The 20,865-nt window shown below is 37.2% G+C and overlaps 1 protein-coding gene across 6 annotated transcripts in view; it reads left to right on the plus strand.

Annotated features, from left to right (window-relative positions):
• Positions 1-20,865, plus strand: part of Larp4B (La-related protein 4B) — a 48,427-nt gene that overhangs the window by 18,402 nt on the left and 9,160 nt on the right. For 3 of the 6 annotated variants that reach the window (XM_065358376.1, XM_065358375.1, XM_065358380.1), the window contains exons 3-12: positions 7,236-7,436; positions 10,493-10,629; positions 15,028-15,140; positions 17,351-17,491; positions 17,614-17,898; positions 17,985-18,160; positions 18,868-19,260; positions 19,346-19,591; positions 19,678-19,879; positions 20,011-20,740. In XM_065358376.1, coding sequence (XP_065214448.1) covers positions 7,236-7,436; positions 10,493-10,629; positions 15,028-15,140; positions 17,351-17,491; positions 17,614-17,898; positions 17,985-18,160; positions 18,868-19,260; positions 19,346-19,591; positions 19,678-19,879; positions 20,011-20,740 — 2,624 coding nt within the window. The remainder of the gene's footprint in view (positions 1-7,235; positions 7,437-10,492; positions 10,630-15,027; positions 15,141-17,350; positions 17,492-17,613; positions 17,899-17,984; positions 18,161-18,867; positions 19,261-19,345; positions 19,592-19,677; positions 19,880-20,010; positions 20,741-20,865) is intronic. The other 3 variants (XM_065358377.1, XM_065358379.1, XM_065358378.1) reach the window with 3 other exon arrangements.

The raw sequence follows: 20,865 nt of genomic DNA on the forward strand, positions 1-20,865 counted from the left end.
AGCCTACTTAGTACGTATAAAATACACCAAAAATATGGTTACAAAAATCAATAAGCAAGTACTTACGGATATTATTTCGTATTATCTTGTCGAACGGCAAGATGAAAAGCCTACATGTGAAATAATAAAATTACCTCTCTGCTCCCCCTTCCGTTTGCTCGGTCACTTATACGCTAGAACAGAATACGAAGTTGCATTTTTTTGGAATATGAAGAAGAAACCATCGATACACCTTCGTTATCAAAGATGGATAAGCTTTTAACGAGCAAAGGCTTGACTTCGTACGTTATTACTCTAGTTATCTGCTCGTTTACAGAGTAACACGTCTGAGTATGCGTGTTTATCTGAAAAAAAGTATCGTACAAGTACAGTGATAAGGGAGTACGAGTATGGTTGAGAAAAGTATTTGCCCCGATAACATACGTATCTATTTATATCTCATTCTTACGGTTATTGGTTATGTATCGAGTTATATTAGGTATTTCATATTTGTGAGAGGAGCAGGGGAGGATTTCATGGAATTCGAATGCAGAATCCTGTCATTTTTGGCAAAATCCGTGCAATGTTTGTGTGCAGGAAATGCAATGAGGGAAGAGTGAAAATTTTGTTGCAGCCTATTCACTTATCGGATGTCTTACAGTCCTGCTTATGCTGCTAATCCTGCTTTTATTCAGATTTTTATCAAAATATCCCGCTTTTTTAAAAAAAATTGGGCTTTAAATTTTCAATTTATTTTCCGTTTTTGTGGAATTTTGAGAAAATTGAAATTTTGTTGGACACCTTGTTGAAAATTTCTACTTAGGTTTTTCAAGTACAATATGTATAGTAAAATGGAATTGTTCTTGATGTTGAAAAATTTCCTAGGCACTACGGAATTTCGATTGAAATTTGTTAGGGGAAATATTTTCCTCCTCCCCACTTCCACCGTTGCGCCAACCTTGGTTTAAGGTGCCTCAGAATTTGTCTTTCATTTGGTAACTGTGCAAAGGGTCTCCTCTCGTTCACTTGGAGCTTGTTGAGTATGGCTGTTCTAGTTTCCTTCTTTGTACACAATTGATGCAGAAATTTCATTCTACTCGTAATCAAGGGTGATTAAACTTTGTGGCTGTTACCTCGTCAATTATTTTGGTGATGGCGAAGGAGGTGGATATTCATGTAAGAACATCTATTCGTATAAAATGAGAGTAATTTCAATAGTGTCGGGCCATACGAGTATGCTGCGCGCGCATATTAATCGCATCGACGAAGTCGTACAATAGTTGTTGGTGATTAATGATTTTATGAAAAATCTCATCATCACTCGAAATTATCGCGTGTAAACGGGATACATGAGATTTTTCGTTTCAATTTGTTCGCTTTCCACAGAATTTGGTGGTGTGACAACTGTCGGTGCAATTTTTTTTTAGACTCTTTATCAATAAATTGTACATATGTTTGTTCGCGAGATAACTGACGGAAAAAACACGTAGGGCTTACCACGAGCGAGCGGTGGTTGACTGACTCTGAGATATCGAGTCGAGATATGCAATACGCTCAGCTCGAATAGACTAATTATGAAAAAAGTAGTGAACGAAAAAAAATTAGTATACCTACCTTTACCTCTATGCTCTATGCTATATACTCTCATAATCGAACGAAGAAGTTGATTACGACGAATAGGTCGAACAGGTTTATACGCGGCGACTACTGACTGCATCTGTGTGGAGTGGACCTGGAGCACTATTTTCTCTATTTTACGCTACCTATCTGAAATCGTGCTGCTGCTGATGTCGTTGTTGTTGTTGTTGCTGCTGTTGTTGTTATTATTAAAAATGTAGTATGTGTATTAGTAATGCTGCTATCTTGCTCTGTTGCTCTTTTGCCCTTTCGCCGCTCTCTGTATCTGTCTCTGTCGCGCATTATAGGCGCGTATATCGATGCACATGTGAATGAATGTTGCGCTTGTGACCTTCGTAACGCATTGTTTCGTAGTAGTTTGATGGTTCCTTTTAACGGCGACCACGACGTCGTTTTTATGTATTACGTATTTGTATTGGTGTGTAATGAAAGCGTAATGTGTGTAGTAAAGTGTAGGTAGAGTATGTGGAAGGTATGTGCGTGTACTGTTACTGTATAGTATACGAGTACCAGTACTCGCGACTAGTTATCGAGAAGAGAGAGAAAGAAAAAAAAACGCGTATTTACGCATTCTTTGGTAAACTATACTGTATGTGAGCTCGAATTGATGGATTTTTACTGATTTACCTGTCAGTGAATTTTTGGCCTTTTAGGTAACGAATTTGTTGAAGTCGAGTGATTCACAAATGAGTGAAATTTCACTATCGAATCGGTTGATAGAATTGCTAGAGTAGGTATTCCTAGCGATCAAATCAGTGATTCTGAGATGACTGTCAATTCTTATCAGTAATCATTGATGAAATCACTGATTCAACTACATAATAAAAATGATTGATCGAATCGACGATTTTTCTTCCAAGTGTATAAAAGTGAAATTTCACTGATGCATTTCGCTGGATTCCCTCATATATTTTTCATCAGTGAATGGAAAGAACCCACCCAGCACTATCCTTCTTGGTGGTTTTTACCGCCTCTGCCAAAATGTGGGGGGGGGGGGGTACGAAGAAGAAATGTACCTAAAGCAGCACCATGCAAAGTGCGTGGAAATTGTAGTTATTAGTTTTCGCAGTGTCAGACGATAGTGATGCACGTGCATATCGATAATTTTTGCAGCGGTAAGCGTGGTGGTGACGAGCAACTAAGAGGCGAGGAGAGAGGTGCAAAAATGACAATTCTTCTTTTTTTGCTTTTCAACACTGAACTGTTGGTGTGATAGAACAGAATAAGAAGTTTTTATGAGAGAAGGAAAGGAAAACTTTTTGGCTGAGTTGTGTCGTACGTATAGCCGATGGAATAACGAGTAAGGCTGTGAGGAATCGATAATACATACTCGCAGAATAGTGTACTATTTTATCGGCGTATACAATGTACATGTTTATATGCCTTTATTGTTGTAATACTTATGCATTATGTGCTACACGATTTTACCCTTGGTGAGAGAATGATAAGAAGTATTTAGGCATTTTAGCGAGTAAGTATGCTGATGGTGGTGTACTGCGTGTGGTAGGTATGCGCCCATGTAGTATACTCGAATGTATGATATTTTGTAATGGTTTGCTTGTACGTTGCGCTGTATGTATCTCTATCTCTTACATACTTAATACATAATTTAGGTAGAGAGGTACGTCTACGTATTACGCACTCAATATTGAAGCGGTTAAGGACGTTGAACTTATTCGAAAGGATTCGATTTGTTGTGCCTACGTACCTACTACGTACGTATGTGTATATTGCTTAGCGAGTCGATTTTGATAAATGAATACTACGTATAGACTGCATCGCGTTGGTACCTTATTTCCTTGAAAGGGATATCGACTGAAGTCCTCTCTCTTCCAGCCCTGCTCGATGCTCAATTCAATAATATTTCTGTGGTCTTTTGTATTGATGCGGTATGCGGGTGTTTTTTCTTGGTATCGTATTGAGAAAAAAAAATATTGCATCTTTTTTCGTACGAATGTTTCGAACGTTTGCGAAGTTATTCGCTTAAGAAAATCGAATGATTCGTTTCGATGCATTGCAGGCTCTCAAAATGTGTAATTTTGTGATCCATTCTTCGTTTTGAATTACGGGTGTTTACCGCGGTGTTCATTTTCTGGAAAACCGAGAAATGTCGAAGGAATTTGAAATTTTCATTAAAAATCGGTGAATTTCATAAAATTGAATATTCAGTCTATAATTACGTTAAACTTTGGATTTTACTTCATTTTATGTTAAAAATGTCCCTGTTTCCTCTACTTTTGTACTGATTTTTGCTCTTGTGTCCTGCTTTTTTGCAAAAATAATCTTTGAAAAAACTACTGATTATTGCCATAATTATTGAAGAAATGCTGCTTTTTTCCAGAATTACCGAATAAAAGCAAAAAAATGAGAGCATTCAAATTTTGGTTTTTGCTATCAAAATTAGAAATCAATACTGAGAAAACTGATACGTTTTTTCAGGTTCATCGAAGGAATTTTGCGCTCTGAACTTCCTTAGAGAATTACCCCTGTTCACTTTCGTATACAGAATCGATATGTTTCTTTGCTGGCTGGCAAATTGATCAGATAAGAAAAATTCGACTAATAATGTGCCCTTTCTCGACGTTCGTACAACATTGAGCGTTATTGTCGAAGATGCTTGAATACCTACGTATTCGTGCAGCTGAGCAGAAGTTGACGAAATTTAATTAAATTTCTCACGGCCAGAAAACGATTGTAATGTAATAAGATTTTTATGTTTTGGGGTTACTTATTACTTATTCGTTGGTATGCGCGTCGACTGCTGCGCCACGTACCGAAATGACTCGAAGAAATAGGGAAAAGAAGAGGATGGGGCATTAGATTGGAAATTTTTCGCCTTTCGGTAGTTTTTCGGAAAATATTAACTTTTTCAAAGAAACGCGAGGAAAGAAAGTAGGTAATGCGTTCGCGAATGATTGATGAAAACGAGCGTATACGTACACTGTACAGCGATACACGAGTATGAGTTTTTCGCCGACGAACGGACGTCGACGCGACTCGACTCGACAAAACGTGGCGAACGACGCCGGTGGCGACCTTGAATTTAGCGGCTAGAAAGAAATACGGCGATTATTTTTCAATTTTTGAAGAAAGTTACAGGCGAGGAATAACGCTATGTGTATACCTACAGTATACCTGCCTACGTCGTCGTCGCGTAAATCCGACGATATTTGTCGCGATTTTGATTTTTTTTTCGCTCAATATTTTTTCTAAACTTGAGGGAAAGAGAATGTATTAGAGTTTATGTATAGCTTATTAGTTAGCTGAAATGTCTACGAGTACGAGAAGGTGGACTCGCAATACGAATGCGATGGTTTGTCGAGTTTATCGTTACCGGATTTAACACCGCGCAGGTGAGCTGAGCGCGCTCCTTCAAGCGTATAAAGAACGATAAAGTGTTTTTATAACGTTTTAGCGTCGTTTGATCTGTACCAGAGTAGCATAGAAGGAGAGCAGGGAGAAGTAATCGAAATGGGCATATTTTTCGTTTAATTGCATTCTCTCGAAGGAGTGCCTTACCTATGGATGGAGCTTGGCGCATTACGTTGCGCTAGAGCAGTCGCTCAATTCGCATTTGTTGGTAGATTTGAGGAAGAGAGGTATATTTTGACTGAAACTTACGATTTGGCTAACTCGAGTTTCGACCTTTTTCAGATACTCGGCTTGAATTGGTTAAAATTTAGCTCCTTGCGAGCATTGTGGTGAAACCAAAAAAAAATTCTGGATTTTGACAAAAATTCACGAGGAAATTTACTTTGAGTGGGAGGCTACCCTGAAAAGTTTTGAATCCCTCCGCCGTTCAGGGGACGGAGCCAGGGGTCTTCAAAGTGCGGTCATTTGAAAGAAAAAACGTGAATTTTGCTATTTTTGGGTAGTACATACATATCTATACAGCATCTCGATCACCCCCTCCCTCTTGAAAAGGTTCAATTTGAGTTTTTGAGCCTATACTAGGCTCATTGAATCCAAAATTAGAACGACTTTTAGTCATCTACCAAGCACTTAATGATTGAAGGACCGCGAAAATTTTCGATTTTTCATCAACTTTATAGTATTTTTCCACGATTTGAAATACCTTTTGCAAAAAACTAGCGCTGGGTTCGTGTTTGACTGGTCAAAATACTCCCATTAGCACTTTTCTCGCGGTCATTTTGTTCAAAATCCAGAGTATGATTTTTTTCACTCCGCCCTAAAGGAGCATTCGTGTTTGGAAATTTTTTTAAGTCGCTTAATTAATTTTTCGATTTTTGTTAAAGTTTTGAAAATTGGGGAAATGATTTTAGTGGATCAACTTATGACAAAAAAACTGATTTTTTGTGTGTAAAAGTCAATCCACCTTTCCTCGAATCGACTCCGATTGCAATCAATTTTGAGCCAATGTTGAATGTAGCTGTTTCCAAAGAATTGGAATTACTCCAGAAAGTGCTGTAATCAAAAATTGGCTGCTGATGAAAATTTTATTGTGTCAGAATTTCGACCTTGTGAGCACTTGGTGCAGGGAGGGAGGAATTTAATTCAGAGAAAAATCAACTCCGCCATTGTAAAGTAGAGCGGTTGAAGTCACCTTCTTGAAATTTCCGACAGTTCTTATATATGTACATCAAGCAGCCCAAAAATTCGCTCCAAATTAACGGGCCATATTCTGCACGCCCGCCTTATTCCTAAAAAATGTGGTGAAATAATTTCTCTGTTACGTTTTTCTAGAGGTATCTACTCGTATGTATGTTTGTACCATAAACATTTAGTAAATGATACCAAAAAAGTAACCTAAGAGCGACTTGTCCTTTCCATCCCTTGAGAAATGAAAATTCGAGCAGTGTCGTCTGTTGTAGAAATTTATGTATGTTGTACATGATATGGTCATCCACTTGTTGAACTTGGTAGATATAGCCTACGTTTTCGTAACTTATGCCCATGAAAATCCTATTTTAAACAACGAACGAAGAGTATAAAATATTGAGAAAATCATTTTCAATTATCGTGCGAATTTTTCCAGAAAAATACTCGCGGTGCGCTCTGTTCGGGTGCGTGAAATTAACGCTCGTCAAATGACTCGTTTGTGGTTCGTGTACGTAGTACGTACGAATGTTGTGTTGACGTTGTATAACGTTACCGTGAATTCGTAATAGTCAGCGAAATGTTTGAACAAGGTCGCTGTAAAATGAATCACATCACATTGGTACGCGTACGATCTATTAAAAAAAAAAAAAAAAAAAAAAAAAAAATGTGTTGTGGATATAATATGCGGTTTTCAAACTCATATAAGTCAGCATAAAAAACTGCAAATGAATACCCTTAAGAACAGGAGAAGAGGAGCAAATTAATCAACAAGCACGAATTTTGGTGTCTTAATCATGTGTGTAGGTTTTATTTCATATTCGCATTGGTATAAATAAATGTTATTTATAATTACCAGGTGTCGTACATACGATATTATTTAAACGTGTGATAATAAATTGGCGCATGGCTCGAATTATGTTTACCCATGTGCAGTTTAGGACGACGATGTAATCTTGAAAATTACCTGCCTTACATCAGATTAGTTTTTAAAAATCACGGAAAACATTATCGATATTATAACGACTTTTTCAATGTGTTTTTTTTCGTTTTTTGTACAGATTAGTGATGAATGGCATTGAGTCTTCAGAATCGCACGGAGAGCATCAATCGACAACGACATCATCCAGAGGATCCAGCAGTAGTAACGCCGCCAATATGAATTATAATGCAGATAGCGCGGCGTTTCATCCGGATACCGGCATTCCACTCGACAAATTAAAACAAATGCTTTCAACTCAACTAGAGTATTATTTTTCTAGGTTCGTATTGTATGTTGATAATTAGTTACTCGTACCTATTAGATATATCGACATTTTCTAGACGCATTTGTGGCTTGGATTGTGTTCGAAGAAAAGGTCATGTGAGGAATTGAAATTTACCTTTTGGTCTTGGCTCAATTCTGTAGCTATTATGCTATCCGTCTTGAATCAAAGAGAAATTAGAGACATGCTTAAAGTCTATTCCTTGTGTGAAAAAAAAACTAAAAACAATTTTTAAAATTTCCAGTTAATTTTTTGACTTTACTCCTTTTTATGGATTGGCGTACCTATCGAAAATTCAACTCATTTTGTGTAACGTGTTAGTTGTTCCCTCATTCTTGAAGAAGAGCAGCGTCTTGGTTCAATATTTTTCTCTCGATGGTATCATCCACCTGCAGGACACCCTGTATGACTCATTCGTTCATTATTTATGTTTCTAATGTTCTTCACGTGTTCAGTATTGGATATGACGAGATATAACGAGTCGTTCGAAAAATCTATTCTAAATGGAGCAATAATGGTGATTCTTACGGTGTTGATTTTTTTTTCTGTCAACAAAAATGGTTTAAATGGATCAGATAATTTTTCTGATTCGAACCATCAACTTTTTTGATTACTGCACCTGCATCTATGACATCAAAGATGGAATGACGAAGAGTCGTCATTCAGTACTTCAGTAGTTAGTATCATCTACTTAGATAGTTTCATGGTCATCGTTGTAAACATATCTTGTTTCAAGAAATGTTCGAAGTGAAGGGGATGAAATTTAAATGTAATCGATTTATGGTGGAGAGCAGAATAGAAAAACATCGTGGTTGCGAAGTTAATGAAAAATAGTAAAAAAAATAATTTATAAATATCAAACTCGACGGAAATAGGTAGGTATATGAGAAGACACCCTCTCATTGCTAGATGTGCTCTCTCTCTCACGTTTTTCCTCTTCCACGAAGGTATTCATGTTGAGCATAGAAAAATTAAAATTACAACGATATGGTGGAGATGTCAGTAGCTTACCTAACTCGGCTTGATGGCGATGGGCGTACGTGCGCATGGACGTTGGACGTACTTAAAGCCTGGGACAGACGATCCAATATATTTGACAAACCAGGTTTGTCAAATTGATAAAATTTATCAACATATATTTGGTTGCATGGAAAGTCAAATATGTTAGATCATGTAAACGCTCTAATAATCTAAGTTTTTTTCCAAATTTTCAAAGTTTTGTTGATCGATGACAACAATTCTGAAAATATAAATAATTTCTATTTTCAGAATTGGTGTCATCGATCAACAAAACGTTGAAAATTTGGAAAAAAAAACTTAGATTATCAGAGCGTTTACATGATCTAATATATTTGACTTTCCATGCAACTGATGCAACCAAATATATGTTGATTATATGTTGATAAATTTTATCAACGATGTCAATTTGACAAACCTGGTTTGTCAAATATATTGGATCGTCTGTCCCAGGCTTAATGGTGGAAAAAAGGGAGAATTGGCCGTCTTTGCGTGGTGCACACTGTTCGCGGTTCAGCCTTGAATATAGTACATACTACATATTCGCATTTCACGAATGCAACAGTGATAATTGCATTGTTTCTGTTTCCATTTTTTTTCTCTGTCTTTTTGTCAAGATTACGTTTAGCTTGCGAGTACGGGTCGATAAAAAAATCGAGGGTGAAGGAACGAAGTGCCAGAAATAACACTGAATAAGGCAGGGCATGAGGCGTGAAAAGAAAAAAGTCAGGACAGGCGTCGCGTCGTTAAAGAGAAAAAAAAATTTGGTAAAATTTTCTCCATTTTTGCCTCATTCCCAGCGGCCATTAGAAGAGTTGATTTACATCTTAGCGTTGGCGGTTCGCTTTAATTGTGTGGATGTGGTACGTTTTCGCTGCTGTACGTGTCAGCGTGATATCGTAGACTCGTAGCGTGAATTAAATTGTAGCGAATGCGAAAATTTGGAATTTAAAAATGCCTGTAAGACTGTAGGTTTATCGAAGACAATATTTCTATGGAGAAATAAAGGTGAAAATTTTGTTCAGTTCGCTTTTTTCTCGGACGAGTTATGACGTCAGTAGCCGATAAATATTCTTCGTTTTAAGTGGTGGAAACGCAGCGGTAATTTTCGTCGACGTGTAATATGTAGTATGAAGCAAGTATCATTTTCTTTGGTGTTGGAAATACGTACCTACCTACCTATTATTAATGTGTAAATCGTTTCCTTATTTTTAAACGACCAATAGTTAGGGCATTACTCGAAATCGAATCATCTTATCATATAAATGTATCAGAGATGTGATAAGAGTTTTTTTTTTTTTGGTAATTCAGGTGACGAATGTGTAGAAGTTGATAGCATCGATCTGACCAAAATTGCAAGTACATACAAAATTACAGATCCACAATGTTGAAAAATTCATTTTTTAAGTACTGTGAAAATGATTAGAATGATGTCAGAAGATTTGAATAATATGTACTTTCAAAAATTAGGTAAAATCATCCGGAAGTAGAATTTTTTGAGTTTTTTCCGGTTTACAAAATAATAATCTCTAGTTGTCTACATATGATCTAACCTTCGAGATCTCAGCACTAAATTTTTTTGTAGTATAAATTGGTTTTTAATTTTTCAGTTCTGTTTAAAAATTTGGTCTTCCTTGCTTTAAAATCGAAAAATTCGAAGTTGAACGGTCTAAATAATAAGTCCTCTTGAGCAAAAAAAAATGAGAAGTTTTACTACATATTAGTTGACGAAACTTGAAGTCTAATGGTAGATGTATATATTGTTCAACATTTTGCCTTTCCCTTCTTCGCTTACACTTCCACCCCCTTCCCCTCCCCAAAATAATTGACTATTGAGTGAAATTATGATTCGACGTACATTTCAGGTAGGTTACGATTAAAACCAATATTATAAGACGTAAAATATGTTACCTGTGTGGTCAGCCGATTAGTTATTCTGATTAGTCAAATAAATGCATCACAATTTCTTTTGACCATGACTGAATAATTGTTTACCTGTTATGTAATTAACGATTTTTTTTCGTTTTATTTTGCAGGGAAAATCTTGCGAACGATACGTACCTTCTATCGCAAATGGACAATGACCAATACGTTCCAATCTGGACAGTTGCAAATTTCAATCAAGTTAAACGTTTGACGAAAGATATCAAATTGATAACTGAAGTACTCAGAGGTAGGTGTTAGACGATCAAATAACGAATAGGTCAAAATTTTATTCGCGGATGTCTCGATTCGTTCAATTATACGAATAGTACAGGAATGTCCCAATATTGATTATAAAAAATTTTTTAATCCACGAAATGCAATTTTTTCCCGAAGTCGAAGTGCTAAAACTAAATTGACGATTTTCAAGATTTTAATTTTCCTTTTCGTAAATTTACGAAGTACGCCTGGACGGGAGAAAGGAAGTAGGAGGGAGTTCCGCGATCCGCGCGTACGCGAAAGTAGTTCATTGGTGTATTGGCGATGCGCGTGCGACGTTGCCAACAGTACGAATTTGTACTAATATGACACTAGGACGTGCGACGCGGCGCGACGTTTGCGTTTTGAACGATTTGTATGTTTCTAATCGCAATTTGTCGTAATTTGTTGTTCGCGTCGAAGCGCGATGTTTATTTTAGCCATAAATAACTCCGTGTTAATTAATTGACGAAAAATGAGAAGATCGAATCCGAATTAGGTATGCTTTTTGCGAAAAAATTAGGTAGGTAGAAGTACTATTAGAAGTACATACATTTTATTAGTGGAACTACTCGGGTAGAAGGCAGGGCACCGTTGATACTTAATATTTGTAATCTTTCATCGCCGTTAGTTTGGATATGATGTGTGGCCGTCATGACGATATAAATGTAATATTATTGTCGATAATTATCAAACAAGGGGGTCGCGATGACGTCGTCGTCGTCATAATCGTTGTGTGGTGTACTGTAGACGAGACGTAGAAGTACATCTACATACTGTACAAGAATACAACACGAGTATAACCGCATGCAATAATATATTGGGACATCTCCTCTATTAGATTGATGGCATCCGCGTAAATACCTAGATAATACGGTATTTTGAAGACTAGAGAGACTAGAGCGGTGCCCGGTGCGTGACGTGTTTACGCAGGAGCACCACCGTCGTCGTCGCATCGTATCTATGGAATGAGGTAATTGTGCAATGATTAATTGACTCGGTACGCGTGTGTGTAACGATACGTTTGCATACAATTGTGGTATGTATGTGTATTTAAACGCATCGAATCGAGTAGTAAAGTATGTGAGAAAAGTAGAATATTACTGTATACTTACTTAGTGTATGTATAAGTGCGCTTTATGGTAAACCTAGGTACGTTACGTATAAGTAATAGGTAGATTATGCATAGCTGAGAAGCTCATTATCGAGTGTTTCGTAGTTTTGATAAAACAAAACCGGAACATTTTTAGATAACGGGTGTTTAATCTATGCTAAAGTAAAAGACCAGGGAGCTGACGATCGAATTAATTAATTCGAGCTAATTGCATCGAATAATTTAATCGTTTTCGCCCACACCTGTTTATTGTGTTAACGTATCCATGATTGTATTAATGTGGTTGGCATTTGATGAAATGGGAAATATTAAAAATGCACGATCATCTTGTGCAAGTTGCAGTGTTAGACAGGTTCCATATTATGTGATTTGAGAAAAAGAGTGACGAATGTGTTGAAGGTCGTTTTGTGTAGAATGTCCTGTCCTTTCACTCGCAGCCTTTTGATATAAGATATTTTCGAAGTTCGCGGGTAAATGATGCTTGCCTCGTGCGAGAATTGTTGAAGATTTTTGTCAGAGCTGAAAAAGGAATATGTATCTACTTGGTTAATTACGTTTGGACATTTGATCGGTTATTTTTCCACGTTATCAGTGACCGTTTAAATAATAACCAGTAATTATTTGGCTCTTATACTGGTACATCTACGTACGTATGCATTGTAATTGTGCACAGACACGTTGATGTTGCGACGCGATATAGGATAACGAACAAAAGCAAAACAACCGTAATGGTCGGGTTCATTCATCATTCAGACACGTGTGTGTATATGTTAGCATCACTGCTCAAGAGATAAAAATATTGAGAAAATTTTGCGTTTATTTATTCGTTCATTGTACAGTACATATTATTAATACGGTGGTTATAGAAAATTAGGAAATTGGTAGAGAAGGTATAAGGTACAGTACAGTGATGTAGATTGACTCGTTGGCTAATGTTTAATTTGTAAATTGAAAGCACATTAAGTATGCAAAGGGTTTGATAAAGCATCGCTTTGTTTCACATCATTTTTCTTTCAATGTGTACATCATTGTCGTGTTGTACGCTTGAAGATGGTTAATTTTTGTGAAATGAGGGTCTATTAGAGCTATACTGTGAATCTTGCCTTGTTCAATTTTCATTCTGTATACTATTAATTGCTTGCGTTTTAGTTCGCCCATTGCAAGGTGTCAAATTGCATTTGTATAGTTCTAAGAAAGTCTTACTATGAACGTGGGCTTTTTTTCGTTGTCCTGTGTTCGTGGTTTTCATTTTTGATCTACTTGTATAAATTTTGATTTTTTTTTCAATTTTACAATATTATTTATTATTTTTCGAGAAATTTTTTCACAAGAGACTTTTTTAAAATACAAAATTTTAACAGCTGTTGTTCCATGAAATTTCTATTTTCCCTCCAAAAATGAATTTTTCAGTTCATCACATCCTCCCTTCGTATAGCATTTTGGAAAGATTCACTGAGAAATTCCCAACTCTAAATTCAAGATTTGCCAACTTTTCAGAATTTCCCATTTCGCAGATGGAAAATCACAAAAAAATGTGCTGTGATATAATTTTTGAAGAGCAAAAGTTGTATTGATGTGTTCTTCTAAACCAGAACGTTTTCAGAAATATTATCCATTCCCCTGTTCAAAAAATCAATTTTCATTTCAAAAAAAAAAATGGAAAAACTAAAACGGTAACAACGGTATTGTCAACGCCCCCTCCCATTTAAAAAAAATTAGTTTTGAAGACATCGGAAAAACAAAAAATTTGAATGTTAAATTTTGCCCCCCCCCCCCCCCCACCACCCTTCTAAAAATGAATCTTGAAGTGTTTAAAAAATGTCCTGCTAAAAGTCCTGCTGAAGTCTTTTTTTTTTCATTTTGACGTTTGGTTGGACACCTTTTCTATACTTCGTAGTTGCAGTATTGCAGAATATGGTAAAACCTAACGGTATGATTTGGCAACATTGCCTTCCATTCAGGCTTCTATATTATGGATTCATTGAACAGTTGGTGACGTCTTTGAAAATTTTCAACTTCAAATTGTTTCATTTTGGAACCGGTTTTTTCGTCTCGTTCCATATCCTTCATTTGTGGTTTTTATGTTGAAGTGTTGAGATGTGGAGACACTTTTGAGTTTTAATGGGGAGATTTGGCAACATGACTTTCATTTAGGCTCTTCTTTTCAGGAAAAAAGGAATAAACGATTAAAGAAGGTTCATTTGCGTGGAGGGGGGCTACTGAAGCTGTACAGTAATAATGAAGGGTTGATCATTTAGTCGCATGTTTTCCTCGTTTTCTGAATGGAAAAATAGAGCATTCAATACTCATATAAAAGAAATAATGCGCATGGTTTTGGTCTGTCACTATGTACTGATCTGTTAAAGTGTTAACTGTTAAATAAGGGAGGGGGTTGAAATGAATGAAAAATTTGTCAGATTTCTGATATGCATGAATACTGAGAGGTGATTTCCGAAAGTCTACTGTGAGGATTTTTTATCCATTAACTGATGTCCTGTTGTATATGTGAGCTATTTGTTAATTACCTAGAATATTTAAGAAGGAAATGTATGTATGTAGAACTGAGTGCGATTTTAATTGTTGGAATTTTGTCGTGCGTTTTTTTGCCTTCGTTTGAACGAATAATAAAAGCAATTGTTGTATTGTAAGTGTGGTTTTTTGATGTCGAGTTTTCTGTTTAGCTTGATTACTTACACTTATAAGTTAATTTGCTTATGAATAAATAGTATGTACTTTATAACACTAGTGATGTAGCACCTAATTAGAGCTTGATGTTCGACTTATTGGAATATCAGGTGTCGAAAGTGTGCGAAAACAAATTGTTTCGGCATTCCGTCTCTGTGTACGTTTATTGATATGTACTTAGATGAATGCTTTACAAACAGCGGAAAAGTACGTATACCTAACGTATGATGATGATGAGGATGATAGTGATTGTGATGATAGTATCTCGAAATGTTTTCGCAGAATATACCATATAACATAGGTATATCACATAGGAGTAGTATTAAGGGAAAATCATCGCGTGATGTAATACATATGTAGGGATAGTTTTCACTAGGAATTATTGTACAGGTACACGAGGCAGGTACGACGATTACCTGAATACGCGGTATAAATTTAGCGCAGGTAATTGTTGTATTTTTCGGGTGTCGAGTCGAGGATTTGTTATTGCAATTATCGTATATGATAATTATTGTTAACGACATTGAATGCTATAAAAATATTATCCTACAAATTATGTAATACGCGACGTTGTCGTTTATTATTTTACAGAATCACCAAACGTGCAAGTGGACGAAGAGGGACTCAAAGTACGACCAAATCATAAACGATGTATCGTAATTTTACGAGAAATACCTGATAGTACTCCTATAGAAGATGTTAAGGTGAGTTTTCTTCTACTGTCTCGCCTCCCTTTTTACTGTGTAGAATACTACATTTGGAAAATTAAACGTTCGAGGTGCTTATTAATTTGAAAGAGTAAAGTTGCTATAGTTTGTTGCCATTTTGGCTTGATTTTTGATTTTCCTCGTTTCGGTTGAAGAACTCAAGTTATAGATTTCAAGGTTGGTTTGGTCGTTTTGGGAGTGGAACTTTCGAACCACGTGTGTGGTTTTTGGCATCGCCCTCCCTTTAAAACAAAAAAACTTACGTATCCCGTTATTAAAAATGTGTAATACGGACATGTATAATTATACTATTAGAACCGGAGCAACGCTTCGTAAACGTTGCGAGATCTATGTCATGTGAAAATAACTCGCATCCACTCGTGCGTTTTGGAAATACGCTTCCAACATACGATAAGTTTTCTTTTATGGTGAAATATGCTCGATGGTTCCGTAGAAACGTGGTGTATTGCTTCGTCTCATTGTGCTTGCGGTTCGTAAGTACGTACTTTCTCATACCTGCAGTGTCGAAGGGCTGTAATGAGTGTCTTGGTGGCTTATTACTTTTATCCCTTGTGGATTGCATTCGAGGATTTGAAAATGTGTATTCGAAATTTACGATTTTATTAGGCTTGAAAAATTTATTAAAGTGAGACGAAAGGTTAAAAACCAGTAGGTAAAAATGCTATTCCTCGGACAGGTTTCAAAAATTCATACTTCTTTTACCAAAAACTGTCTAAAAATCTAAAGTTGCGAGAAAATCTCGATTTTTGGACAAAAATTTCGAAAAAGCATCATCACTTTCTGTCAAAAATTGTCACAAGTCCTGTTTTTTGCCAAGAATCAGAAAAATTTTCGCTTTTTACTCGAGTTACCAAAAAATCTCGCTTTTTCATACTTATCTGAAATTTCAAAAAAAATTCCACAAAGTTAGAAGTCCTGTATTTTGATTAGAGGTTTTGTTAACGAGAAAAAAAATGAAAAAACGCTATTTTCTTGAGAGGTGCGGAACTCGAATAGCTCGTGCATGTAACGCCAAGTTCATAAAATCGGATAATGCAGCTCTTTAGTGGTATTCTGCCTCAATGTGATGAACTGATGATGAGTGTAAAAAAGAAAAAAATTTCAACTTGAAGTTTTGTGTTTTCAAAATGTCTTCCAGGTTATCAAAGTCATCAAAAAGTTACCCTTTTGGCTAAAAATCAATCAAAATAATCTTTAAAGTAAATGAATAATTTGTCAAAAATGTGGAATTTATTATTTGTATAAATATTGGTGAAAAAATTAGCGTAATTGAACCAAATTTTGCAAAAATATTTCAGTAATGACAATTGACAGTGTCATAAAATCCTGACATGATAGGATTTTTTTTAGTAATCAGCGAGAAAAATTCTATTGAAAAAAATCACCCACCAAACTTGAATTTGATATGTACCTATACGTAATGTACATATAAAGAAGGGCGTCCAAAAGTGAAAATTTGGTCATCCTAAAGTCATCAAAAAGTGGTCATCCCTTTTCACTTTTTCAATTTTGTAGCACTTGCGTTTTTGTATTCAGCCCATTTATTGTTTGATTTTTTTTAAATTTCCCATTTATTAGTAGTGTTTTCGTCAAGCCGTAACGAATAAAATTAGTGTTCAACCTCGTTTATTTCTTTTTTTAAACGTTCGTGATGATATATGTGTACCTAAAAATCACGCAAATTACGAGTTTACCGATGGAACTGGTTGCTTATTAATTACATTATAAACGACGAAATTAACGAACATGTACGATATTTCAGTGAATTAAATGAAAAAAAAAGTGTCCCGTCTCTTTTCCAGCGTGTCTGTGGACTACGTCGGATTTAAACCAGTTAATTCTAGTTCTTTTTCTTATTTTCTGTCGCTGCAAGTCGTTTAAATTTTCTTATTTTTATTCCGAGTTACAATTGTGAGAAAAAGAAAGAAAAAATCGTGAGGGTTTTGAAAACGTGTTATTTTTAGTTTTTCCGGGGGTTGATAGAAACAGCGAAACGAATTGGCGTGTACGTAGAATGATGCAATCTTACGACTTGCAGTTGTATAGACGAAAGGTATTGATTGATAAGTCGAGATGTGGGTGTATAATGCGTGTACTAATTCTTTAAAAGGTTATACTTAATGGAATTTGAAAAGTCTACTATTGTAAATTAATTTTTGATGTTTTGTTTTTTCGTTTGTTTGTAGGGTATATTTTCTGGCGAAAATTGCCCGAAATTAGTATCTTGCGAATTCGCTCATAATAATTCGTGGTATGTCACGTTCGAAAACGACGACGATGCGCAGAGAGCTTACAGATATTTAAGAGAAGAAGTACGCGAATTTCAGGTAAGGAATAAAAAAAAATGAAATGAAATGACAAAGAAGCAAGAAAGCGAGAGTGAGAGAGGGAAAATGAAATTTGGCGACGTTTTATACGAGGTGATTAAAACTTGATTAATATTATACAGGGTAAACCGATAATGGCACGTATCAAAGCCAAACCAATGAACAGACTACCAATAAGTTCGGTGCCTAGTGCGGTAGTTAATATGAAGAACGGCTATCGTACGCCGCCCGGTACCGCAACTCCTGTCGGTGCTCCAGCACCGGCGGCTAGCGCCGTTTTTGAGCCGGCTCCGTCTTACCAGCCACCGCCACCGCCGCCGCCTCATACATCACATCAGAGATTTCTGTATACCAACAGCAGCACGCTCCCTCCTGCCATTAATTACGCTAACCAGTTGCAGATTTACGTGAGTGCTTTTTGCTCTATGACAAAAAAATGGTTACGAATTTTACGACGTTTTTATGTGTGTTTTTGTTTTCCATCGTGCAACAGGCCTTCCAGCAACAACCTTTTTATCATCCTAGTATGCTGCCACATTGGGGACCTACCGGTCAAGCGTATTTCGATATTGGTAGCGTATTTCCAGTTAATGGGCTCGCCCAACCAACGTCTTTCACTAAAGCTCAAAATCCTCGGTATGCTGCTAGAACCAGCAGTAGGTTGGTATCGTACGTATAATTGTTTATTATCATCAATTTGATCACCTAGTGCAATGTACAAGATACGAATATTGGAAATCGTACGTAGATGAACTTGTCGGTTGAATGTGATCGTCGAATTATACGATTTTTATCGTGATTTATACGAACGAACGTATCGAAGTTTTTTTTTGTTCATTCAGTCCAGTTAATTACCAGCGCAGAATCAAAGTATGTACAAACATACTTTTGTTTTTAAAAATGAACGAGGAAGAATTCAATGCAGTTTCAATCGTCCTTAATGACGAAAAATTCGCAGAAAATTATTTTTATCGGTTTTATGTAAAATACTTGGAAAGTGCTATTTTTTCTCTGAATTCGGTTTCACACCGGTCTCAAAAAAATTTACCCTTCCCAATTTCCCGGAAGATATCCATTTAAATTACAAATCATCTGATATGTAGAATTTTTCAGAATATGAGCTATGCAATTTACCTACGTTTTGAGGAAAAATGATTAAAATTCGATTCATTGTGATTTGAGGTCGTTTAGTTCAACTATCTATACATTTTTTTGATTTGATCCCCCCCCCCGGTGTTTCTTCAGGCTATTTGAAAAGAAATCATCACTGGAAGTGTTTTAAGTTTATTTCTATCGTATCTCGTACATTGTCTCTACCATTTGATAATTAATCATCTCATCGAGTAACCTGTTACGTTTTTTGTTTCTTACAACAGCAGTACTAGAAGTAAAGCACGTCAAAATAGTGATTATAGAAACAGCATATCGGAAAATAGCCTTACTTCCAGCCCGGTAGGGTCCAGACCAAATACCAAATCTTCATCGAGTGGCGGCGGCGGTGGCAGCGGAGGCATCGTGAATAGCAACAGTGGAAGCTCGAACACTTCGTCGTCGACTGGTAACCAAAAAACGCACGCGGATGCGTCGCGAAATGGTACCACGTCAAACGGACCGACGTCGTCTGAAAGCAGCCATCTTCCGAATAAAAATTCTCCCGATTCGAATCCTTCCACTAGCACAGCATCTCAGCAACGAGTGGCTGTGACTTCAAATTCTCAAGACTGCACTCAACAGTATATCCAATCAAAGGATGCTGCCTTACCGCCAAGGTGAGTTGGCATTGCTGATTTAATTCGTTATTTTTATGGTTGTTATAGAACGTGCAATTATTCATGTTCGTGGGCTTTTTTTTAGGCGTAGAAAAAAAGAAGATGATACGAGTCACAATAACAATCACATTACTAGTAGGACTGCGGAAGGCGGTAGATCTTCTGGCCATAAATTCGATTTGGAAGCCGACGCATTTCCTCCTTTACCAGCTCACATTGTTGAGACTCCTTCATCCGTTTCAACGTCTACTCCAGCTAACTCTACGGTGATACCTGACCAGTCGGACAATCATTTGAACGACGAACCGCAGCAGTTAACCTGGGAAAATGGGTTAGTTTCGGAATATGTCTTCGATCGACGTATATACTACTGGGCAAATATCGACGTATTTTTGTGTTTTTCGTTTGAATTTACAGAATAGTTCCTGTAAATAATGCCACAGCTGGCTATAAGTCAAAGACTGAAGATACGCTTAACTCGAATGGTGTACTGACTGAAGATACGGAAGAATCATCACAATTTTTACAGAAGTCAGGTACCAACGCCTCATCGCAGATGCAAATTAATTATAAGTCTGGTTCGAAGACCGATGTCTCTAGTACTACGAAAAGAACGCAAGTAAGTTGATCGAGATGTACATACTAAATAATTGCTCGCAGACGCCCAAATTTCACTCTGCTCTCTTCTTCGTAATCATTTTTAATCACGTTGAAAAGTATGATTCATTGCGAATAATTTTCTCGTTACAGGGTTCTGCTGATTTTAGCACGATAACGTCGTCGTCGTCGTCGTCATCGACGTTATCGTCGTCCAACGCATCAAAAAGTAATAGTTACGCGAATAGCTCGAACAGCAACAGCAGCAGCAGTAGCAGTGGCGGCGCCGGCAGTACCGTCAGCGCCGGCAGCGGTGCCGGTAAGCTGAACGGATGCAGCACGAATGCGACGTCCGCTTGCCCTAACCAAAAAGCAGTGGCCAGCGGTAGCGTAAACGGTACCGCGACTTCGTTTAGCAGCGCAGCCAGCGGAGGCGGTGCCAGCGGCAGCAACAGCTCTAGTACCGGCAGCTCTCAAGTACCAAAAGGCGTTCCTCCCGTTTGTCCGGCGAATGCTAATAGCGAAACAAGTAGCAGCGGACAACGTCTCAGTTATGCTCAGGTAGCGCAACACCATAAAGAAAAGTCGGAAATCGAGAAACTGCAACAGAATGCCGCCAGTGCGACCGCTGCTCCGGTTACGGCTGCGACGACACCAGCTGCGGCAACATCGAACGCTACCGCCAGCGCGACGTCGCCTCCCGCAACTGCGGCTGCTGCCGTTAATAGTCACCCAGTAACGAATAGTGCCAATACTAATTCTCAGCCGTCGCCGTCAGCGTCCAAAACGACGCACGTCGCCGGCGTTAGTAATTCTACCAATGCTACGAGCTTCGTCGATAACGAAAAGAAAGATGGCGTTCATACGCAATCGACCAAACAAGGTGAGTGCTTTGTGATGTTGATAAACGAAGGGTAGATTTTAGGGTCGAGTTTTCCTGCGTTTTTTTTTTCGCTCGGCGGTTTCGATCGAATTGTGTGTGTGTTTATTGAATATTAAAAATATTGA

Source organism: Planococcus citri, chromosome 3 (assembly GCF_950023065.1).
Source record: "Planococcus citri chromosome 3, ihPlaCitr1.1, whole genome shotgun sequence".
In the NCBI taxonomy this organism is placed as follows: domain Eukaryota; kingdom Metazoa; phylum Arthropoda; class Insecta; order Hemiptera; family Pseudococcidae; genus Planococcus; species Planococcus citri.